The 23,381-nt window shown below is 50.9% G+C and overlaps 2 protein-coding genes across 5 annotated transcripts; both read right to left on the bottom strand.

Moving 5' to 3' along the window:
- Window positions 1-19: 19 nt before the first annotated feature.
- LOC147041400 (piezo-type mechanosensitive ion channel component 2-like) lies at window positions 20-19,406 on the bottom strand. Its single transcript, XM_085939735.1, has 56 exons — window positions 19,052-19,406; window positions 18,138-18,236; window positions 17,081-17,188; window positions 16,855-16,897; window positions 16,669-16,789; window positions 16,290-16,443; window positions 15,583-15,796; window positions 14,624-14,771; window positions 14,284-14,478; window positions 14,097-14,202; window positions 12,481-12,848; window positions 12,031-12,151; window positions 11,751-11,968; window positions 11,518-11,666; window positions 11,380-11,458; window positions 11,215-11,309; window positions 10,822-10,976; window positions 10,600-10,757; window positions 10,347-10,517; window positions 10,098-10,211; window positions 9,828-10,028; window positions 9,556-9,760; window positions 8,786-8,887; window positions 8,519-8,696; window positions 8,323-8,409; window positions 8,086-8,242; window positions 7,754-7,850; window positions 7,515-7,680; window positions 7,359-7,448; window positions 7,192-7,280; window positions 7,055-7,120; window positions 6,886-6,989; window positions 6,638-6,761; window positions 6,501-6,569; window positions 6,090-6,256; window positions 5,916-6,018; window positions 5,564-5,774; window positions 5,016-5,255; window positions 4,839-4,940; window positions 4,600-4,756; window positions 4,207-4,389; window positions 3,950-4,106; window positions 3,736-3,832; window positions 3,516-3,663; window positions 3,337-3,424; window positions 3,143-3,269; window positions 2,893-3,051; window positions 2,675-2,822; window positions 2,412-2,600; window positions 2,243-2,335; window positions 1,998-2,164; window positions 1,803-1,919; window positions 1,616-1,695; window positions 761-974; window positions 544-685; window positions 20-168 (listed from the first exon to the last, which is right to left on the bottom strand). The coding sequence occupies exons 1-56, from the start codon at window positions 19,125-19,127 to the stop codon at window positions 67-69; spliced, it is 7,818 nt and encodes a 2,605-aa protein (XP_085795861.1). The 5' UTR covers window positions 19,128-19,406; the 3' UTR covers window positions 20-66.
- A 367-nt stretch (window positions 19,407-19,773) lies between these two features.
- LOC147041401 (guanine nucleotide-binding protein G(olf) subunit alpha-like) lies at window positions 19,774-23,197 on the bottom strand. Of its 4 annotated transcripts, none has more exons than XM_085938817.1 (13): window positions 23,076-23,197; window positions 22,033-22,405; window positions 21,886-21,958; window positions 21,634-21,688; window positions 21,413-21,532; window positions 21,075-21,172; window positions 20,939-20,993; window positions 20,786-20,859; window positions 20,630-20,688; window positions 20,421-20,541; window positions 20,226-20,356; window positions 20,080-20,147; window positions 19,774-20,003 (listed from the first exon to the last, which is right to left on the bottom strand). In XM_085938817.1, the coding sequence occupies exons 2-13, from the start codon at window positions 22,166-22,168 to the stop codon at window positions 19,857-19,859; spliced, it is 1,137 nt and encodes a 378-aa protein (XP_085794943.1). In that variant the 5' UTR covers window positions 22,169-22,405; window positions 23,076-23,197; the 3' UTR covers window positions 19,774-19,856. The 4 variants fall into 4 exon arrangements, with proteins under 4 accessions (XP_085794943.1, XP_085794944.1, XP_085794942.1 ...); XM_085938818.1 differs by having other exon boundaries at window positions 20,119-20,147; window positions 20,930-20,993; XM_085938816.1 differs by having other exon boundaries at window positions 20,930-20,993.
- Window positions 23,198-23,381: the final 184 nt, after the last annotated feature.

The raw sequence follows: 23,381 nt of genomic DNA on the forward strand, positions 1-23,381 counted from the left end.
GGGGAGGGAATGCGTCCACCGGCAATGCCACATTCAACTGAGCCCGGAGAACATCACGGCATTCTGTCAGCGTCTCGTCCACTTAATTAGAGTCTCCGGTGAGCGATACAAGAAGATGAGTTTGGCGTAAAGCTCCTCCTCCAGCTCCAGCTCCCCCGTCTCACGTACCTGCAAGACAAAGAGGCAATCAGGTGGCGGCACTCGCCGCTTGGCCTTCACCACGACGGCTGGGAAACCGCTGCAGCCAAACCTTCTGATGTGATCATAAACCCCAACCGCTCACAGATGGCAAAACAGTAAGTCAGGCTGGTACCGACTTGTTGAGTTAGCGGGGTTGCCCACTTGAGGGCCAACTACAACTACATATATATATACACACACACACACACACACACACATATTTGTACTGTGTGCGTGCGCACGTGTCGAAATGACACTCATCATCCGTTGCATCATCCGTTGCAGTTATAATACGGTCACATCGGATAGCTCTATATTGCAGCTCTATATTGCTCTATGCAGACCAGGAAAAGTAAGTGGTACCAGGAAGATGTCAGTGCACAGCTTGAGGATGCGGTCGACGCAGGGAAGCTCCTCAAACATGATGGAGTGACTGATTCCACTGAAAAATTCCCGTACGAACTTTCCGATGACCAACACCACAGAGGCGTACAATCCCATAATGCTGTGGGACACAAGCAGAACGTCATCATGTACCGGGTGCTGCTGTTGTACACGGTTACCACGGCGACTCAATTACCCATATCCGGCCAGGAAGCCGAGACTCGGTGGGCTGACTTTATCACTGAACACAAAGATCTGAAGGCCCGGCTCTCTGCTGTTGTCTGTTGACGTTGCGCTCCCCAAACGTACAAGGCTGGAAGCTGGTTGGTCAACAATCCACCACTCCCGGATTTCTTGGCTCTCGTTGACTGTTCGCTCAAGGGACAACAAAATGTCCTTGTAGCAGCCGTCTAATTAAAGGAACAACAAAACAAGAGTAAACCCATTTTCACCAGTTAAAACCTTTTTCCTGTATTTTAGAGTGCAATTTCACTTTCGGCCATTTGGTGGCAGCACACTACTGTTTCCATCCATCCATCCATTTTCTGTACCGCTTTGTCCCCACGGGGGTCGCGGGCGTGCAGGCCTATGTGGCCTCTGTGTGCCCTGCGATTGGCTGGCCACCGGTTCAGGGTGTCCCCCGCCTACTGCCTGATGACGGCTGGGATAGGCTCCAGCACCCCCGCGACCCCTATTGGGACAAAGCGGTACAGAAAATGGATGGATGGATGTTCATTTATTTTAGGACTTGAGGCTACTTACAATGATAAAATCCTACCTATGTTAACATTTCCTTTGAAAGATTGATTGAAGTTATTTTTATGCCAATTAAGGCTGTTTTTAGATTCATGGATTCAATGTCTTTCAAAACTTTTTAAGGACCCACGCAGAAACCCTGTTTAAAAACACGGACTTAAATTAATGTCGATTGCTCAGTTACATTCCTCCCCTCAGTTGTATTTGAGTTCACGCCTACGCAATTGTCGAAGAAAAATGTTTCCTTCTGATGCACGCGCACGAGAAGAAATGATCTGTGATGGCGATTAGAAACCTGTGTAGAGCTGCTCGATGGGTTTGGCGTTGGAGTCACTGGGCGCTCGTAAGAAAGATGGCAACACGGCGTCAATCACACTGAAACAAACAAAAATGCATCGTTCAACTTTGCTGTCTGAGCTTGCCACGGCTGACTCAGCAGTTTTTAAAATGATGTTGAAACTTGTTAAAAAGCCCTAACTCACACAGGAAGTGTTCTGGTACCATTCAGGAGCTGGATCAGTTCCAAACGAGTCTGGTCATTCAGGTAGGACACATGTTTACCCGATGCAAGCTCCGCCTTTGCCCCAAGACTCAAGTTCCTGGTTTTAACGAGGGGGGAGTCGGCTGTTAGTTTCTGTATTAGGGGATTTATTATCTTTCAAGGAAGTTAATGTGACCTCTGAATTGTCCAGGATAAGGTCAGGGGAAATTGGTCCAGGTCGAGCACCTGGCTGAGGTATCGCCTGCTTGGTGGACTGATGGTCCACAGAGAGTTACTGCTACCCTGAAGCTCGGCCACAGTCACATCTTCGTGACTGTATGCTTCGAGAAACTGCAAAGCGCTCTGAGGGAGCAAAAGGGTACAACAGTGCCTGAAGGAATGATTCAAAAACAACACAAAACACGTGAGATGAGGTTTTACCGGAATGTAACTGTAGGAACGAACAAAGGCTCTGAAATCTTCCTCTGTCAGGTCTTTCAGCTGATTCTGCTGTGCACTCATTGTGAAAATTGGCTACAAGGACACGGATGAATACAGTCAATAAAGGACGGGGTCCCCAGTTTAGGCCTTGTAGTTAGAGTGTGTTTACCTGGAAGCCTCCCAGAGTGACGGTCAGAGAGATGTCCCGCGGCTGATTGACGACACCAGCCACCGACTTGACGAGGGACATGAAGAGCAGAGGAAACCACACGATGCAAATCAGCAGCAGAACGATCAAACCGCCCATCCCGTACTTCACCACTCGTTTCTTCTTCTGACCACGGGGCTGAGGATATCGCTGAAGACCAGAAGACAAAAAGACTTTAGGGCTCAGGAGTCTGACAGCTTTGTCTACGAGAACCGAACGGGGACCTTCTCAGACTCTCTCCAGCACTTTAAGACAAAGCAGTGGGCATAGACATCCTCAACGCAGATCCAGGAGGACAGAGACAAGGTGGTGTCGGTCCACACCCAGTCCATCACAGCCCGCAGCTCAGTCAGGAAAGGAACCAGTCGGAAACTACAAATGAACACAGGCGGGGACAAAGTAACACAAAGTCACAGACTGCGGCGGGCCAGCAGCCGCTTACCCTTGAAACAGGAAAAGGTTGAGATAATTGTAGCTCTTTGTCAGGAAGTTTCCCAGGACACGCGTCGGATAACCTGAGCGAATCTGGTATGCTGACAAGCCGAAGTAAATACATTTGACAAAATACCACAGCTGAGCCACCAAGTTGTGATTGAAGCGTCTGCACACACGCACACACACACACACACACACAGGTTTCAGTGTTCAAAACAGGTGACATTCACCAAATGGAGATGATGATGATGACTCACCTCTCAGTGACAGTCGGCAGGATGAAGAACATCCAGAAGTGGATCCCCAACACCAAAATCACCTGAAAGACCAACTTTCCCAACACGGTCTTTCTTAAATACAAAGCACGATCAATCACCATGGTACCTGAAGACACACAGAAGGCCAGTGAGGCACCTTAACGATATTGAATCCTTCAGGCAGGAAGACGTACCAAACTGGATCAGAACCATCACCAAGAATGCTTCGGGAACTTGGTCCTCTGAAAGGGAGGAAGTGATGTCGGCGGCTGCCGAGTGTTTCTGAGACGTGAGGACAAAAAGCCAAAATCCGTCATCAAACAGTTGAAGATCAATCTTTTGTGACTTGTGCTCACGAGATGTGAACGTATACCCCAAAAGCCCAGAAGCCAAAGACGATGATGATGAAGTCGATTGTGTCTGCCAGGAACATGAGGACGTAAACATCGGTCACAGCGCTGTACTCTGGCTGGACCAGAGCTCGGAAGAACTGACAGACTGGACTGGAAAGAGACTCGCATCTGAAAGTATGGTCAGTGCCACGGTAAGCTAGGCAATCCAGTCAAACTGCTTACAGCTGAGCTTAAACATACTTGCTAACACAGTATTGCTTGCTCCGGATGGAAAGTTCCCCAAGTTTCCTCAGCAGCAGTTCCAACTTGCTGAGCTGTTCTATGGAGCTCAAACTGCCTGAAAACAACAACAACAAGACCATCATAAAACAATCTCTATCCATTGCGTGCCTGATGATTCTGACTGACTGTCAGGAGCAAAAATCAGGAGCAAAGTCTGGCTGTTTTGTTTCACCTGTAGGCGAACAAAGCCCGGTGGAGCTAGAGCAGGCCTGCTTCTCACCACCCCAGTACACCATATCTGTGGGAGTTGAACCTTGACTTAATTCTGCCTGGTCGTCTTGCTGACACTTGGTGTCAATGGAGATACTCTGGTCCCACAGTCCATGGCACTGGGTTCAGGTCCACAAAGAAAGAAAATAAATCGGAGTCATTGTTATTCATTTCTTGATCTTGCAGCACGACAGCCAGAGTGCTGTGGGCCGTGTTTACCTTCAGTATGGCTCTGTGATAAAATAGAGCGAGCAGTTGCAACAGGTCATACAGAACGTAGCCTTCCTTCTTCTCCACCCCCAGTATGTTGGGCGGGTGGAAGGGTTTTGAGCGATCGACCTCTAGTTTTTGGTTGAAGGGAAAGAACCCAAACTGGAAAAAATACTTGATCACGATGGTAACCTGACGGAGACAATCCTGAATGTTAGCACATCCCTATCAGGTGTAGCTGAGGAGCAAGACTTTATTGATATTACATCAGGGACGTTTGCCGGTTTCAGCAGAGAATGACAAGCATGATCATATCTACAAAACAGTATCATGTTAGAAAAGAAGAAACACTGAGTATTGCACCTTGTGTTTTCATGATACACATTTACAAGTGGTGTGCACCTCAGTGTAGATGATGGCTGTCATCCAGAAGGTCTTACTGGGTCGAGGTACAGACAGAGTTGCCCACAGAAACACCAGAACAGGAAGTACCAATGTGAGACAGCTGGCAGACACCATGTGGTTCAAGACGATAACCAGGTAGCAGACTGTCTCGGATCTGGTCAAAACCGGTGGACATCGGTCAGTCGCAGGTTCAACGCGGTTCTTGAAAGTCCAATTTCAGCTTTGCCATAAACTACCTGGCAGCGAGAATGTTGTAAAAAGCATAGCATAGCTGCAGCAGCTGGGGTTGCTTGCAATAGAACTCGTCAGACGCCTCCAGTTCTACGCTGTGGAAAGTCCTGAACAAAAGACAATGCAATTCTAAAGTACACTCAGGTCAGCGAGATGCAGATCCTTTCCTTAGTCAGCCTTACCTGTTCTTCAGAATCTCACTCGCTGTCAGCTCCTGAGGACGAGATGTCAAGAGACAAGAAGTGGAGGTACATCCAGATGGGACGTCAGTCTTGTGGAGTAAGAGCTGCCTCCTTAATCTTGCCTTCACCCCAGGCGTTCTTCTTTTGGATTCGTCCTGCTCATTGCCCGGCTCTTGGATGTCCCCGGCCAGAGCATGGCTGTAGGAAGTAGGGGACATCTGAGAGGAGGGTGAGGCAGGCCTGGAAGAGGAACGTTTGTTGGTCAGATTCTCCAGCACTGGTCAAACAATGCACCGTGACAACTCAATTGCGCAATTACTATACACAAAAAGCAAGTTCCTCTCAGACTGGCCATCATCATTGTGATTGTCCAACTCGGAGCAAATGCACAGCCGTGGCTACCAAGCCTGCTTGCGTGAGTGGGGTAACCGAATGTTCCTCTCCGGAGCAGGAATTCCAAATTCCAACCAGTGTGCAGTGGGAAATTAGGAAAAACTGTTCTAATAGATACAAGATGAAGTTCCCGCCAGTAGCTTGAGAAGAACAACCTGTGGTCCTCCTCATCTGAGACTCTCTTCATCCTGGCCAGTTTGGCTCGGTGTGATTGGCCGGTAGTAGCAGTGAAGCGCTCTGGGCAGTCTTCTCTTGTCTGGACCACAGAGGCATCAGCTTTTGTTTCATCTCCAGAGGCGAACGCAGGTCCACTTCCCGCTGCCGGACTCTCGTCTTTGTCCTTATTTCCTTTTTCATCTATAACCGCTTCAAACAACAAGGCATATGGAAGGAAAGTGATTCTTATCCTTGTAATATTTGATTTTTGTAAAACACTTTGGGACGTTGGCAAAAGCCATTGTGGAAGCACTATATGATAAACATCCAATTTCTTATCTGCTGTCTGACCCGCTTCTTCGGGAACATTCTGGTTGATTCCCGATTCTCTGGAACTCTGCATCATCTGTTGCTGGTAGTACACATGGATGGCCTCTCTGGACGGCACCTGACCCTGAGAAGACCCACAAGAGAGGAGACGTAAGCAGGTGGTGGGCCATCGTGGTTGCGGCCCTTGAGCATTACCTGCTTGGCCTGCTGGGTCAGCATGCAGCGCTCGATATGCAGCACAGTGGAGATGTCAACATGTTCGCGACACAAACCACCCAACCAAGCGGTCAGCGAGTCCAGCAGAGCCGACAACAGAACCCAGCAGAAGCGAAGAACGTTGGAGGCCCGACGCAGAACCGTATCTTCAATGTAAAACATGATCATATCAGTTCCTCAATTCTAAACCTCCTCTTGGTCAGACCAAAAAACATAGCCTGAATGTCACTGTTGGCGCTTTTCAATTTAAGGTTCCAGAAGGTTCTTGGCCTGGCCTGGCCTGGCCTGGCCTGGCCACCGTTGCTTCTCCTCTACAACAGTGGGGCGGGATCAAGTGCAAGTCTCCACGTGTGTGGGATTCTGTCACCAGCACAGCTTTTGCGGACCTACCCGCTCCCTCCTCCTCGTCCTTCTCCACGTCTTCCTCCGAGTCCTCCGTCACTTCAGCCGTGGCGCATGCTAGAAGAATGAGCGCGTCAGACTTAGAGTCCTCATCTTTTCTGTTTCCTTTGTGTGAGTGGAAGTACCTGACGTCTCCTCTCTTCCGCTTTGCGTCATCTTCCGCTCGGGCTTCTGTTTCTTCACTTTCTTCTGGCTGTGACGAGCTCGCAGGGCCGTTCTGGAGTCCGTTATCCAGGCGTGATACACAAACTGCACCGCACAAGTCAGACGAAAAGGAAAGGCGAAAGAGGAGCTGTTACAGTATTGGTAAGAGATCCAAACTCAACCAAGGATAATGCTGAAGGAGAAGGAAGAGCAGGAGGGAATGAGGGACCTGAAGGGCAGATTTTTCAGGACCCTCCTTCTCTTCATCCTTTTTGTCATCTTCATCTTCCTGGCTGTCGCTCTCAAACAGGAAGTAGTCTCCGCTCCTCACCACTGCCGACACAAAGCGAAGTCAGTAAGGGCGTAACGAGCGAGGCCATTGGGCGGACGTGACTCACTGGAGGCGTGGTTCACCCAGGGCCTCCACCAATCCTCCTGTGCTCGCCCCTTCATCTTTTCCCGAGCTGAACACAAAACAAATGGCCAAGCTGATGGGTTTGTTCCGGCCGGCCGCAACAGCGTGCTTTACACACACCGTCACTACGGGAGCTCTTTTGAGTCAAATGGAGCATTTCCTCTTTTCCTCTGCGGAACTTCTGCTGGCGACATTTAATCCTCTCCATCCTGTAACACAGAGCCATCTTCAAGCGGCCACAGTCTGCTGACCACTTTGCACTTGACAGTGTGTAAAATGAGGCTTACTGTCTCTTCAGTAGATCCATGGACATCTTCTCCACCTCCAGTCTGGCGTGCACTGCTTTCACGGTAGACGCCTCAAAGAGTTCCGCCCCCCTACCAAACAGGTGAAGCCTGTCACCCGCCCACGTGCGTGCGAGCGAGCATGTGTATGTATGTTACCTGGAGGCCAGCAGTTGCGTGTTTTGCAGGTCCAGCACCACGTAGAGGAAGTAGTGACTCCGGAAGACCCTCCGTTGCAGCAACAGGAAGCAGAAGCACACGCCGTCCCAGATGATTCCCGCCTCGTCGCTGGGCAGTTCGCATTGTTTGCTGCTCTGCTGTGCCGCTGCAGAGAGAGGTGACACTCGGGTGAAGGAACGCGGCCGGCGGGGCGATGGACGGCTGGACGGCATGTTTACGCTTAGCGTAGCCTCGGATGGTGCAGGCCAGGCTGAAGAGCTGGACCGACCAGCAGTGGTTGACAACCAGCGACTTGATGAAACCACAGGCCAAGATCTGCAGCGGGTGAAAAGATGCAGGCTTAGTCCTTTGTCGGGCCGTTTGTACAATGCGCCTGCCGACGTCGATGCGTACGGACAGAATCCACAGCAGTTACTGGCTACTAGGCTACTGGACTGACTCGTATGGGTTATTGAGTAGATTTCACCTTCAACCCAGAAGCAGTATGAATAGGCATGAATCCGGTTGTCTCAATTTTGCAGATGACCGCTGAGAGTCAAGACAAACGTACAGAAAGGATGTTCTTCATGGTGATGACAAAGACGTTGTAGCCGATCAGACAGTCCCAATAAAGCAGGATGGAGCCGACGGGTTTAAGCAGCAGGTCTCCGCCCACCAAGAGGAAATAGAAACACGCCACCAGGTAGCCCATGCAGAAAATGCTGATCCTGCAAGAAAATGAGATCGAATTAGAAACTGGAAACTGGATTCAGGTTTAACCCACAAATCCACTTGTGCCTTGTCTCACCTGGTGGTTCCTGTGATGAAGATGATGGTGAGGACAAACCAGAACATGTAGCTGAAAATTATGACCTTCATCATATCCAGGTAAGACCTGGGCACAATGGTCAGAAGGTCAAACACACATAGACACACAATCACAGACGTGACAACACATTTTTATTGTCCTCGAAGGGCAATTTGGCGAGCGTCGTGCAGCTCACCTGCACAGCATGAAGTCGGGGACGGTGTTGAGACGAAGCCTTCGGGTCAGATCCCGGACGTGCTCGTCTTCGACATCCAGCTCGCCGTTGTCGCCCGCCAGTGCCTGGACGCTGACGTCACGCTCGTCCTCAAACACCTGAAGCTGTAACGAGGCGCCCAGCAGGAGCAGATAGTCGTCTGGACCACACCCAGGCGCACGCACATGCACAATGTCTTTCCTGTCCATGTTTTCTTGAAGGATGAGAAGGAGGGAGGACCTTGCTTACATAGAAGGAAGAGGGGGTTTGGGGGAGTCAGGTGATCTGGCAGGAAAAGCCATTTCACCACGTTGGAATCCACGTTGGATATGGGCGGCCGCCATGGATAATCTGAGATGGAAGGGAACACACAAAGCGCTGTGAGATTTCGCGCTTCTGAAAGCACCGCCCCCTCCCTTCTCATGAGGCCAGTGTCCCTCCCAGAGAGCTGAGCCATCGATGCCAGCCACCTGGACAATCAATTGGTTATTCTTCAGATGATAATATGCTGACGCCAACAGCCGGGGTCAAGTTAAGAACGTGACTCTCTTAATCCATAAAGAGGCCAATCCTAACATTGCACGCCAACCAATTGCGATCTTGTGGGTGGGTGGTAAAAGGATAAGGAGAGGGCAGGGCGCCCGGACCATCGAGCATATTCTCCGAGCATGCCCCTTATCGTGCAGCCTGAACAACACTGACTTGCTGACAGAACACCCTAGAACGGTTGGCCACATTCGGCCCATCGGGCCATTTAATCCGTTTCATTTTTTTAATGGTGTTAATCATTGTGTGTATTTTCAAAAAGCTTTTTTTGAATATCCATGCTTTACTACCTACTAAAAGTAAAAACCTTCTTTGCAATAACCTCTACATGTCATTTCTATTCACACAAACACTACATCCATCTGCTCCTGGTTCGGCCCCCCAGTCAAAATTTAGAACCCAATTCGGCCCGCGAGTCAAAAGGTTTGCCCACCCTTGGCCTAGCAGCTAGCAAGCCGGTGTCGAAATGTTACCTTTGCAGGTAGCAGGCGGCAGTCCGATACACAAGAGATACTGGAGGCACAAGAGCCCGGAGAGGAAGTAGCAGTACTTTGGCCACATGGCACCGATTCGCTTTCTGCTGCGCCTTGACAGGACGCAGATGAGCCCCAAGGCATGGCCAACGGCAAACAGATCCATCCGCTGACCAATCACGTTGACCACTAACAGAAAGCAGGTCTGACAGACGCAGACAACCGTGAGCACGTGTTTCCAAACCATCCCATTCGTGCCGCCGGTCGCTCACCTCCAGGCCGAACTTGTAAAAGAAGTAATTGAGAAAGTATTTGGCGCAGCTCAGCATGCTTTGATCCATGTGACGCCTGCTGATGTCATGGAACAAAGTTTTGGTTGGAGGTGGGACTTGGTTGCAGCGCAGACGGTGGAATTCCTGGTGTCTGTCAACCGTCACCTCGAAGGCCAAGAGCGCCAGCATCATCAGGTTGTACTGTGAAAACAAGAAGCGTCATGCCACCGGCTGTCCGTGTCAGAGAGACACCGAGTCGACTGGTCTCACCCGCAAGTAGTCCAGCAGTTTTCCCTCATATTTGCGAAGACCCACCCACTGGGCTGGGTCAATCGGAACAGCGTACAAGACTGAGGTAGACACGTTGGTCGTGGCGTTATCTGGCTAAGGACAGACAGACAGACAGACAGACAGACAGTGCAGCATATTTTTCATCCAATCATCTCAACACTTGCTGTAAACCTTGTTGTATGTTTGACACGTCGGGGAGACAGACGGCTAAACAGACTGAGCAGTTACCATGGTGCAGTTGGATGTGATGGGCTGGACAATGTTGAGCTGGTACATCATCTTACAGATGGCCACCATGCATGTCCACACGGTGCACACCCCAGTCAGCAGGGGGCGCCAGGCTCTGCAAGGCAAAGCCACAGCCACAGACGCAACAAACAGCAGGTTGAACACACACACCTGAAAAGAGAGTCGCAGGGGTAAAATGGATGCGCTGAGCAGACAGTGGGACGACAGACAGCGGCCGGCCAACTTCAAGGACCTCCTTGACTGAGATCCAGATCATGTAGGAGGAGACAATTTTCACAATGTGAAGTTCCAGTAGCCACCAGAGGAGGCTCTGCAGGCGCTGCAGAGACAGGAGGAGGCGCAGGAACAAAACCGAGAGACGGTCCACCACCAATCTCCACGACACCAACGCTGCGGACAGATCAGCCGACAGTCACTTGTCGTCTTTCCTGAGCTGTGTTCAGCAACACCTTACCTGCTGTGTGCTCCGACAGGCTCTCCTCCTCCTCCTCATCTTCTTGTCTCCACTTTTCCTCTGGCTCGTCCTCTTTTCCTTCCTCCTCCTCCGCAAAGAACTGCGAAGCACCTCCCACTGACATGTCCACAAGGCTGCCCTCAGAGTGGACCAACCTGAAGATCATCAGTGGCAACACACAGGCAGCGTGGTGAACACAAACCAACTCAAGTGGCATCAAGTGACGATACGCAGGCAAAGCAAGACTTGTGATCAGGGTGTGATGTTAACAATCGAGTCTCTCGACATGTTTGACTTGTTATCCTAGCGGTGCACCACGCTCAAGTTTGAATGCCCGGTCAGCCCGAAGCGGTGTCGGACCTCTGCTCGCTCGCTCGCTCGCCTGCATTCTACCTTGTGATGGTGCTGTTGTGCGTGTCCACTACAGTTTTGAGGTCTGTCAGCTGGAGGAAGGGCTCGTGAAAGTAGTGCAGGTGAACGATACACATCTGTAAAGGGAAAAGCAGCGTTAGCATTTTCACTGAGACACTATCCCGGGGCACATTTGTCAATCGGCACCAGCAGAAAAGCTGTGGGGATGAAGATTCTCGTGAAGAGGACCGGGACTGAAAACTTCTCCAAACCGAGATCCTCCAACCTGGAGAGACAGAAGGCAGGAGAACTTGCAGAAGATCCAAGTGCCAGTGGGGCGCAAACCTGTGAGTGCTGAGTCCAGTGTAGTAGGTCCAGGTGTGGAGGGAAGAGGGGAACTGGAAGGTGTAGACCAAAAAGAGGACCAACATGGAGTAAACCACCACAGCGACCCAAAAGCCTCGTAACAAGGCCCGCCACTTTTCGTAGTTCAACTGCAGAGACGGGACAAGGCACGGCACGGGAGTCACCGGCCCGTTCTCCAAGAAGCAACTGGCATCATCGCAAGCGGCCGCTACCTGGTAGAGAGCTACACAGCACAGGAACATCACCATGTAGATGACCTTGTACAGGACCAGTTTGCCTTCAAAACTGACAAAAAAGAACATTGTGCCGCAGACGTAGATCCAGTATTTGACAAACATCCTGGCGAGTACTGCAATCAGAGCCTCCATCTGAACTCCTCCTTTCATCAAAAGGACCTCCTCATAGCAAATCTCTTCCATCTTCTCCTCAGCTGGAAAGTAAGTAGACCAGCAGTCAGAAAGCGGACGGTAGCGGCGGCTGGAGATGTTTTACCTCCCGCGTGGACGACGGTGACGGTGGACAGCCGGGAGTTTGTCTCTTTGTCGGGGTATCCATCTGTCTTCTCCATACGAGCCTGACGTAGCAGCAGCCAGAAGGTCAGCAGACACACGAGCTGGAAAAAGCACGGTGAGCTGAAACTCCCCTTCTGAAAACTGTCACCCACATGTGCTAACAGATGCGACGGTATACTTTGGACTTCATTTAGTATTTTGGAAGTGCCTCGCTTGCCATTTTGAAATGAAATCGTTTCTTTGGAGTGACACCTGCTTACGCACGATCATTTGTGCAAAAATAGACTCATCTCAATATGGGCTCTTCATTTCTATACACTTTCTACAACTCTGCTGGAAATCCACTGTGTCCCATTATTGGTGGTCTACTTTTAGAACAGGCCCAGGGCCACCATGTTGTAGCCCCCTGGCCCCAGCCGTGTGGTGGTACCTTTGATGCCAGCTCCCGGCAGGGATCGTCCTTTTTGGGAAAGAGTCCCGGCACCTGATGGACGGCTGCAAAGCTGAAGACGTACTGCAGGACGAGCAGCAGGTTACCGTAGGCCACCAACCACGGCGAGGATGCCAGTGTGTAGCGCCGCCGCTGGCGCATCATCCACAGAGCGCATGACCAAAGCAGCAGCACGCAGGTCAGCCACGACACGTACGTGATGGACCAGGCCATCATGGCCATCAGTGCACCCACGTAACTCTGCTTCAGGAGGAAGCCCGATGCCACGGAGGCCACGCCGTGCGCCTGTGCGTCCTCGCCGCCCCAATGGGCTGCGTCGCCTTCGAAAGCGCTCGTCTCCAACGTGTCTGCCATACGGATGCAAGGAAGCAAGGAGATTTCAAGACATAGTCTTACCACGACTATTTTCCACTCATTTTACAAACGTGACAGTTTTGTCACTGTGACTGGTGAAACGTAAACTCCATCCATGAATCTTGGTGTAAGATTCAAATTTAGTCTCAGAACTGCCAGGCACGTTATTTTGTTTGGACTTTGCTTTTGGAATTCTCTAAGTTTTCATTAGTATTTGGATCAACTTTGCTTATTTTTAACTTGCCCCCCTTAAAGTGCTTTGAATTTAGTTTCTTTTTTATTACACTGCTCAAAAAAATTAAAGGAAGACTTTGAAAACACATCAGATTTCAATGGTGGAAAAAAAAAGTCGGATATCTATACTGATATGGACAGTTTAATGTCTCAGGAACAAAAGGATGCCACATCTTTTGATGGAACTAAAAGTTTTCAGCCTACAGAGGGCTCAGTATATAGCCACCCCAAAAATCAAAGAGTAAAAATGATGTGGCAGGCTCGTCCATTTTGCCTAAATTAACTCTTTTCAATATCTTGTGTAGCCCCCACATGCTTGTATGCATGCTTGACAACGTCGCGGCGTGAGACGACGGCTGGTGTCTTGTGGGATGTCCTCCCAGATCTGTCTAAGGGCATCAGTGAGCTCCTGCAAAGTCTAACGAGCAACCTGGCGGCGTCTGATGTCCCAAAGGTGTTCTATCGGGTTTAAATCAGGTGATTGTGAGGACCATTCAATTCAGTCAATTCCTTCATCCATCCATCTTCTTCGGCTTATCTGGGGTCTGGTCACGGGGGCAGCAGCTTTAGGAGGGACTCCCAGACTTCCCTCTCCCCAGCCACGTCATCCACCTCATCCCGGGAGATCCCAAGGCGTTCCCAGACCAGCTGAGAGACATAGTCTCTCCAGCGCGTCCTGGGTCTTCCACGGGGTCTCCTACCGGTGGGACATGCCCAGAACACATCCCCAGGGAGGCGTCCCCTGATGAGATGCCTGAGCCACCTCATCTGGCTCCTCTCAACGTGGAGGAGCAGCGGCTCTACTCCGAATCTCTCCCGGATGATCGAGCTTCTCACTCTTTATTAGATTCACTATTAGTTTTAGTTTAGTGTTTGTTTTTTTCAATACAAAAATGGTGGGCGGGAGAGGTGAGAGTTTAACATCATTTAGCATTAAAGCTTTAAAAAATAAAAGTGCATTTCAGTCAGTTTTCCGAAGCTAAAATGAACCAAATTGTGGCCTTCACCTGATTGGCTGAAGGAGCAGTGAGGCGTGTCAGACTCCAGGACTGTTCTCTGTGTGGGCGGGGCCAAAGACTCAGGCGGACTATCCAGGGCCAAAGAATCCAGAAGCTGAAAGCATCACAGACACCATTTGAGACATGTCACGCTCGTCTGACTTGGAGGCAACTAAAGATGAAATGGCAATCTTACGGTTGGCGTCCTAAAATGCACATCTCCGTCACGAGCTGCTCTCCACAACTCTCGTTGGCTCTCGGCCACGCTGTCACTTTTGATCTCACCGCCGATGACCTCATCGGTGGTGATAACGTCACTGCTGGCATCACAGCTGACGGGCTGGAAAGAGTCCATTTTGCCTGTGCTCTGCACCTCTCCGTCATCCAGCAGCTAAAGAAGAACCGGTTCGATAGCAGCTGAGCATCAATGTCTGCCTTTCCTGATCCAGCTGCCCTTTCCCCATCTAACATCATCTCATCCTCCATCCTTTCCTGACATCACTTGGTTGCCTGTTTGCCAGTTTGTGCGTAATCACCTGGTTCCTCCGCAGGCCAGCGACGACGTGGTAGAGCGTCAGTAGAGTCAGCGGGCTGACAAAGTGAAACCAGCTGAGCAGCGGGTTCACCTGCATCCTCCAGGGGGCACTACACTCCGCCGACACCAGAGGCACCAGGCCGAACAAGCTGCGCCATCAATCCAGCCATCCATCCATCCATCCATCCATCCATCAGTCATTACAGTCACGTTAGCAGTTGTCAGTGTGTTGTTAGCATTCAAAGTGAGAAGTGGAGCAGCACTGAGAGAACTAGAACTAAGAGCAGCAGAGAAAAGCTCGGGCTGTCAGCATTGTTGTGTGCCGCGTTTGCGCCCATATGATGCTGCTACGCAGTCACTTGAATCGGGGGCCCTTGTGAATTGAATCGAATTGATTTTTAAAATGGAATCAATCGCCAGGCCTTATCCTGCGTGTCTTTGTGACTTTCAAGCTTGTTTTGGGGATGTTGGTGTTTTGAATGTAGGACATGTCTTGCTTGTCTCTTGAACTCAACTTTTTACCCTCCTGTGTTTGCCTCTGCAGCACAAATGCCCAGACATGCCTTCGAGCAACTGGGGGGGTTCCTCGGGCAAGGCATCACATGCCTCATTGGAGGCTCTGCGTTTCTTTTTGATGCATTGACTTCAAGCATGCATGAAATGGCAAAACAAAACACAAGCTGTCAAAGCAAGTAGCTTTCTGAGCATTTTTGATTTCACTTTTCATTGCCTTTGTTATTTTTGGAAAATGTTGCTTTCCTTGTAAATCTCTGTTATTTCTCCCTGTTTTTACAAGCCCCGGCAAAATGATGCAAGACGTTCACTCAGATGAGCGCCAATGTGTTCAATGCGGGCATATCGCGTCGTCAAATGAGTCGACCTCCTGTTTTGCTCATTGCAAACGCTCAAGTCATAGACGTAAGGCCCTCGGGCACATTTTGTTGCTCTCATGTGCATTACCTTGCGGTGGTCTGGGTGGAAGGCCACATCTCCTGCAGGGAAGGCAGCTGGTAGCTGTAGACAAGCAGGAAGTGGGCGGCGGAATACAAGAGCGACATCAGAGAGAGACACCTGAAGAGCGGCGGGGGGAGCCGACCGCTCCAAGCCCACCAGGTGCACACCACCTGAAAAGAAAGCAGGTAGGGCAGGGAGGAGAGTGATGGCAGCACCACACCTGGGTAGGGTGGGGACAGAGAGGGGGCATTGCTGGTAAGGATGCCTCTTCATTGTAATAACATGTAGAGAGTGCAAAAAGGTAAAGCCACACTGGACTGGTGGAGGCAGGATCTCCAGCATCCAGCCAATTGGGCCCAAAACCTGGGCAGACTACACCCTGAACGGCTCACAGTCTAATGGTGCGGAAACTGGGCAAAGGCTTCCCAAGATGTTCCCAAGGAAGGGCACATTCACAACCATCGAAATAGGAAGCATGAAATGATCCCGTACATAGATAGATAAGAATAAACAAGGACAACCCCACCCGGTGCCCTGATGACTCACTCGTTCGTATGCAATTGGAATCAGCCCAAATTCCATCGGGCTATCTCCTCATTTTGGCTAGCAATAAGAAGCCTCGCGATTGTGTGACATTGTGCTCAACACCATGAGGAAGACCACGAAGTAGACCATGAGGAACACCACGAGGTCTGTGCACTTCTGCGGCTTACCTGTGAGTCCCAGCAAAAGCGTGAAGAGAAGCTTGCCTCCAGCAGTCATGGCATTTGCCAGCATCATCCTGATTTTGCTCAACACTTGTTCCACTTGGGCTGCAAGCCTGCTGCCAGCGCTCGCCTGGTCCTCTGGGCCGTAGAGCTGCGATTCCTGCACGGACGGACACAAAGCACAAATGGGCCTCCTTGTTTAGTTGCCAGACAAACAAGGATGAGCGAGTGAGAGCGCATCAGATTGATCCAGAAACCTGATCCTTATGACCTGTCTGTCGTATAACAAGGTTCCGCTTGTAAATGGCACAATCATCAGGAGCAAATGTTATAACCAAATGAGCGGAGACCAAGCTTGAACCCATTGGTGCGTGTGCGTGGCCACCTGGGTGTGCGTCGCAGGGCCAAGACTCAGGCTCAGCCTCCACGCCAGCAAGCCGACGACCAGCACACCGACGTCCGGGAGGACGTGTCGCGCGGCGGACGCTGCGTCGCTTCCTGTCAGCCTGACACAATACAGCAATGTCAGTGCCAGCCGCCTTTTACGCCCGCCAAAGCTGCTCATTTTCACCTCACAAAGCCCAGCTGATTCAGCGCCTTCTGCCAGGAGGTGCCTGCAGACCAGACCAGACAAGACAGAGACAGACAGGCAGGCCAGCGGCCGTGCGTGAGGCAGAGCAAAGGACCACCAGTCAGAAGGGCACCAGTAGAGTCAGACGGGCGCCAATCAGAAGGGCACCAGTCAGACAGGGAGGGCACCGGTCAGACGGGTGCCAGTCGGACGGGCGCAAACTTACACTTGCGGTCGGGGGTGCGGGCGGCAGCGGAGATCTGGAAGAAGGTCTGCAGCAGCAGGAAGAGGAAACTGAATACACAGACCGCCGTGACGCAGCGATTGCTGTTGCCTAGGAGACCAACGACACCCACTCTGACATTCGACCCTCGGCTCACTTGTAAGCAGGCAGATTTCTTCAGCTGTGTGTGTGTGTGTGTGTGTGTGTGTGCCAAAAACGGGATGCAAATGTTCCCTCCAATTCATTCACTCACTCACTCAGTCAAATGGTGGATTCCGTCAGTTACGCTTTTTCTACTTTTGGTTCGGTGGCGCACCGTGAGATTTATTTCCCCCCATGCCCTCCAGATCTCACCTAAAGAGTCGTTCCATTCAGCTCCAATCTAAGCAGGAAGTGACGTCACACCTGACCCATTGTCACCCTTTTCTTTTCTTTCCTCCGGCAGAATCACTTGACATGCCGCAACACGCAACGTGTGTGTGTGTGTGTGTGTGTGTTTATCCTTCTGCTTTCCTCAGGAAGGAACACATGCCAATATGTATGGGTGTCATCTTTTAGTTTCCTCAGGAAGGACAAGCCTGACCCCCACTGTGATGTGTTGTGTTCACGTTGCCACATAGTATTTGTATTGTTTAATAAGTCGCCCATTGTGGCTTGTTCCATCCTCCACCTCCCCCCTGAGCTGCCCTAACGCAGAATGACAGATGTCAATGTTTGCTTTTTGAGCTCTTTCCGCCAACTTCATTTTGTCGGGCAGATTGCGCTTTGATTTACTAGCTCAGCCTTGGGGATAGTGCGTGAAAATGAACTGGCAAATGTCATCAGCCACAGACATTCATGCTTCAACCAGGGCGGTCGAGTCGTTTTGACGACACTGGCGCGGGTGTCCTTGAACATTTTTTTTTGAACACAGGGGGTCAGTACTCACACTAACAGTTTCATTGGGTCCAACATGCTGCGTTGATTCTCATTTGATTCCAAAATGCTGTTTTGATTCTAATCTTGATTCTAGCATTGAGCCCTAAAGTAGCAAACATGGGACTCGAGATGACGGCGGTACCTGCACGCGGGGAGCCGGCGCTGGGTTGGGGCAGCAGGGGCAGCAGGAGCAGCAGGAAGACGTATAGCAGCGAGAAGCCGTTGAAACGCACCAAAGCCCCTGCCGACACATCACATCATGCACGTCACACGTCAGTCAGGGATTTGAAAAGCGGCCCGCCTGCCCACCCATCTGTCCGGCCAGGAAGACAGCGTGGCCCTTGTTTGCTCCACCTCACTCACTCACTCACTCAGCTCACTGCCCCCACTTTCCCAGGTAACAACATCTGCTTGTGTGTGTTGACACACTGCTCACCACACAGCAATATGCTCACGCCTCCCCCTCCGTTTGGAATGTGAGCCGCGGAAAGTTTCGGACCATCCCACGCTTCCCTAACACCGAGTGCGACAAGAATATGAATAACCCTGCCAAGAAAGTCAAACGCCGCCACCAAGATCTCCACTGCTAGCTATGCTGTTCACGGTACCAAAGTGGCACATGCTAACAGCAAGCAAAGATTCCGTCTGCAACAAACCGAGATTTTGGATTTGGCATTCCCGTGTATTCCCTTTCCCATTCTCGACTCCATCCGGATTTTTGAAGATTCACACGCATTTTGCTGAGGGTCGCAGGTTTCGAGAGGTGTTGACATGCAGCAGAAAAAGGGCCCCTTCCTTTTCTGCCCTACTCAAAAGTAGCAGAAAACAGCACCTTTTAGTGATAGACACGTGGCCCGAGAATGCAACACAATTGACGAGAAGTTCTTCCTTTGCTGGACTTTGGACCGACATAATATCAGCAATGAAAGACAAAAACAACCAAGTGGATTGCGTTGAATTCTGACTGATTCATGTCTCAAATATCACAGAGCAACAGGATTATTGAGGACTATCCAATGGCAGTGAAGAGAAGATTGATGAGAAAAGACCCCTGACCTGCGCCGAGGATGAGCGGCAGCAGCAGCCTGAAGGTGAAAGCCGCCAGCAGCAGTTGGGAGGTGGAACGGGACATGCTTCCGCCGCGTCCCGGCTCCTGCAGCCGGCGCGTCTGGGGGCAGGCTGTCAGAGGTGCGCCCGCCTGGACGGGACCAGGAGCGCTGCCGCCGCCGCCGCCGCCGGGGGCATTCCGCAGACACACGCCTGCCTCCACACGCTCAAAGTGGTCCAGCCAACAAAAAGAACCCCTTCGAGCTCAAACTCCAAAATCCAGCAAGAGATGAGAAGAGGAGACAAGTTTATCTCCAGCCTACACTTCTTCCTACAAATGTTCTTCTCCTGCCCCTTGGACTCCTGTCTCTCAGGGCCCAAAAACAAGCAGGGGCGCGCAGATGTTTTCAGACCCCCCTCCCCCCCTTTTTTTTCCTCTCTCCGTTCACGGCCACGCAACCACCCACTGACGGACGTCCCGCTCAACCAATTGGCGTGCAGACTGCAACCCCTCCCCCATGAAATAACATCAAATTACACACAGACCTTGTTCACGTGGACTTTTTGAGAGACGAGTCGGCGTGTGAAGTTCAAGTGAAGCAGCGCACTTTGAAAAACACACACACACACAAGGACTCAAGAAGCGCAGCTGCTTTTATTTCACTCCGAGCTGAGCGTAGCAACGGTGGAGCCTGCTGCTGCTGCTGCTGCGTCCGTGCAAGCAGGCGCTAGACAAAGCTGAGTGGCAAGCATTTTTCACACTAGCTACGTTCAGGGAGTGGGCGGGGTTAGCGAGAGGGAGGCTGGCAAGCCATCAAAGGAGCTCATACTGCCGCAGGTGCATGCGCTGGATGATGTCTCGGCAGTCGTTGAACACGCGACGGATGTTTTCCGTGTCCACCGCACAAGTGAAATGCGGATAGCAATAATGCTTGCCGTCGCCGCTGGCCGTGCTGATTCTCTGCCACGCACACACAAATGCACGCATTCAAGTGAGATGAGGCCTCCTATTGGGATTCCAACATTTGTTTGCTCACCAGAAACTCGTCTCTGATGAAGAATTTGGCTGTGCTCACCCTCACGTCTTCACCCGAATCTGGAACGGCTGCAAACGCACACCAACAAGTGGAAGTGCCATCCCGTGTATGTGCGCGCGTGCGTGCAGGCGGGAAGGGCGTGTTACCATCAGCGGGAAGTGTGTACTTGGAGTACTCTGGGAAATAATCCTGCAGTTTGGATTTGCCTGCCAATATTTTGTCAGCCAGCACATCTTGCTTGTTGAGGAACAAGATGACCGAGATGGTCTTCAAAAACCTGCGGTCAATCGCGACGTAAACGAGAGCCGACGGGGGACCGGGCGAGGCCGACGGAGAAGAACCTGTTGGTCCAAATGGATTTGAAGAGGTCCAGAGATTCTTGGAGCCGATTGGTGGAGTTATCTTCTCGGATCACCATGTTGTAGCTGCTGCTCGCGGCCACGAAGATAATGGCTGTCACGTCTGACCAATCAAACAAAGACACTCGGGTAGGACTGGGGAGTGCGATCGGCCGGCTGGCCGGCCACCAGGCCACACGTGAATCCCTTACCATTGAAACACTGAATCCACTTGCGGCGTTCATCCCTCTGTCCTCCCACATCAAACATGCTACAGGACACGCACAAGCATAAAGCATAAGTTGGTTGGTTGGTTGGTTGGTTGGTTGATTGATGTGGGCAGAAAGGGCGGGGCCAGGGACACTCACTGAAAGTTGACCTTGTCCACTTGAAACCTAGTTTCGAAAATCCCTGACGTCAGAACTCGGCACCGCAACAAATCCTTGAGGAGAAGACCAGACTGAGTCTGCCTAGCAGCAAGGACCAATAACAGCTTAGCGTTGGTGGCTTACTTTGCTTACCTGGTCAGTCGGGGTGTAGTCGGCCCTTCTCACACAGTCCAAACGGTCCAAGAAGCTTTGGTGCATACACACAGGTTGAGGGTGAAGCTCAGCATTTACTCAAGGCTTAGTGTGTGTGTGTGTGTGTGTGTTTTACTACTGAGCGCAGTCAATCAGCTGGTACTCGTTGGCACGTTCATAGCACGCCTTGACGCCCTCGTCCTCCCAAAGCTTATGAGCGTGCTCAAAAAACTCCTAAGAGAGACCAAGTAGCATCAGTTATTTGTGTGTGCGTGCCTGTCGTGTCTTTTTGTGTCCTGTTCAAATAACGAGGCCACAGGTGACACCAACACTTCTAGGCGTATTGTCTTTTGTGATCTTACTCCCAAGATGTCTCATTTCATCAGCTCATTAACATGGCAACAACAAACAAGAAGTCTCCAGATGCCTTCAGCTTGGCACCATCGTGCGTGCACGCGTGCGTGCGATTGTTACCTCTGTGTATTCAAAGTCAGACAGCGGTGCGATGCCCTTGATGTGGTCGACTCTGAACTGGTTGCCAGGGTCACCGAGAGGCATGGGCGGAGTCAACATGCTCATGGCTGACACGATGGTCTGACACACACACACACACACACACACACACACACACGCACGCGCATCAAAATGTGTGCAGTCACTCAGTAGGTCATTTGATCGCGGGTCAAGTGACCCACCACGATGGCATCCTTGACATTCTTCCTGATGTCTTGAATCTTCTGCTGCTTCTCTCTAGAGAAGAGAAAACAATCATTTTGCTTGTGAGAGACATCAGCCAAGTTGTGCGCAAAAGTTGAACGGAGCCGACTGGACTCTTGTCTGTGGTTGAAGACTACATTGTTTGAGACCTGAAGTTGAGAGGAAGAACCTTGTGGCACAATTGCCCAAAGGAGCAAGCAGTCAGTAAAAGCACCTTGAATGGGACTTACTCAGCATTGAAACCATCAACATGGAGGATCCTCATCTGCTTGACAATGGTGCTCTTACCAGACTCGCCTGCTCCTGCACACGCACGCGAGACAGAGAGGACGTGAGGAAAGACACAGACAGACAGACAGACAGACAGACAGACAGACCGAGCAGTAGTAGTCTGTGAGTGGCTTTATAAGCTTGGCGTTCTTTCTGCAGTTGTCTCTCGATCTTTTTGTTGGCTTCTCGCTTGACTTTCTCATCCAGTCGCTCTTCGTCCGTCTTCCCTCCCAAGCAGCCCATGTCTTAGCCGACGCCGGTTTTGTCCGCAGGCTCAAGGGCTCCGAGTTAGTCCGTCCATCCGCAGTCGGATCCTTCAGCCGGAAGGCGTGGGTATCTCGTTGCTCTAAAGAGAGAATCTCAGCAGACTCACCTGCGCCGCCTTCGCCTCGTGACGCCAGCCCGCCTCGTCTTTGGGGATTCCCTGTTTGCTTTGCTTGACAACCGCGTCGCCTTCACCCGCGTCATCTTTAGCTTTACCTAATTCAATGTGAACAGCCTTCAAGTAAAGGAAAACGGTGGCAACAAAAGCCCGGAAACCTGTAGCGGTGAACTTTCCGTAAAGTTAGCATTCATATTTCCCTGGTGCTCATGCACATGACATTGTGCGTGTGAGGCTTTTCCCCAACTTTGCGCTACAAGTGCGTGTCTTCATTTTTGCTGCGGAGTCAAAAGAACATCGATATATTCACTTTGGGCGATTGGCAACCTAAGATAGCCGCCGGTGGCTCGTCGGTTCCTCCCATTCCACTTTGGGTTACGGGTTTGACTTTCCATCTGTGTTCTCCAGCCCCTTTTTGAAAATGGGCTGGCATGTATTGATAAACTGCAGATAGCAGTTGAATTGGTTACTCTTTCCCAGACAGATGAGGACTAAGTGCTCTTTTGAGCCCGAGCACATGGTGCTGCTTGCAACTCTGGCATCAAACTCACTTTAAGACTCGCCTCGCCGGCTGAATGCCACCATAACATTGGCTATTGTTGAAATGTGTATTTGTCAACGTCTACAATGAGGAAAAGGATCAGTGCAATATTTGGCCCTGTTTGTCAGGAAGCTGTCGTCCGGCGAGGAAGACAATTTGCTCCTGAAATTTCAAGTATTGAAGCTGACTAATATTTGTAGCATAGTAGTCGTCGTCGTCACGTTCACCTGGACTTTGAAGAATGATTGCAGTTGTATGAAATCGAGCGTTTCCAAGAAGAGTTCCTTCCGGTCATGCGCGTGACATTGGACACAAATGCCCGCCCGAGTCTCAAATGTTGACAGACAGTCTCAGCAGACGTCGAGATGCATTGCAAGCGCTGCTCTCTGCTGTCCCCTGCTGGCGTTTACTCTGTGTCACTGTGTCCTTTTCACTTTTGCTTTCCATTGGAGAAATGTCCGGACCGGACGACTCTGCCAATATTTGTTCACCTCCTGCATTTGATGAGCGCATTGAGGTGGCTCAAGAGTTTT

This window comes from Syngnathus leptorhynchus, chromosome 19, assembly GCF_054491065.1.
Source record: "Syngnathus leptorhynchus isolate UIUO chromosome 19, UIUO_Slep, whole genome shotgun sequence".
In the NCBI taxonomy this organism is placed as follows: Eukaryota; Metazoa; Chordata; class Actinopteri; order Syngnathiformes; family Syngnathidae; genus Syngnathus; species Syngnathus leptorhynchus.

What these genes read in the sequence shown, in the direction of transcription:
- LOC147041400 (XM_085939735.1), bottom strand. Translation starts at nt 19,127, where the DNA reads ATGTCCCGTTCCACCTCCCAACTGCTGCTGGCGGCTTTCACCTTCAGG. An exon ending in CACAACAGCACCATCACAAG is followed by an intron (nt 10,977 to 11,214) that starts GTAGAATGCAGG and finishes GATGATCTTCAG; the next exon opens with GTTGGTCCACTCTGAGGGCA. An exon ending in GTTCCTACAGTTACATTCCG is followed by an intron (nt 2,165 to 2,242) that starts GTAAAACCTCAT and finishes TTGCTCCCTCAG; the next exon opens with AGCGCTTTGCAGTTTCTCGA.
- LOC147041401 (XM_085938815.1), bottom strand. Translation starts at nt 22,168, where the DNA reads ATGGGCTGCTTGGGAGGGAAGACGGACGAAGAGCGACTGGATGAGAAA. An exon ending in CTGACTTTGAATACACAGAG is followed by an intron (nt 21,173 to 21,412) that starts GTAACAATCGCA and finishes GGTCTCTCTTAG; the next exon opens with GAGTTTTTTGAGCACGCTCA. An exon ending in TCATCAGAGACGAGTTTCTG is followed by an intron (nt 20,004 to 20,079) that starts GTGAGCAAACAA and finishes TGTGCGTGGCAG; the next exon opens with AGAATCAGCACGGCCAGCGG.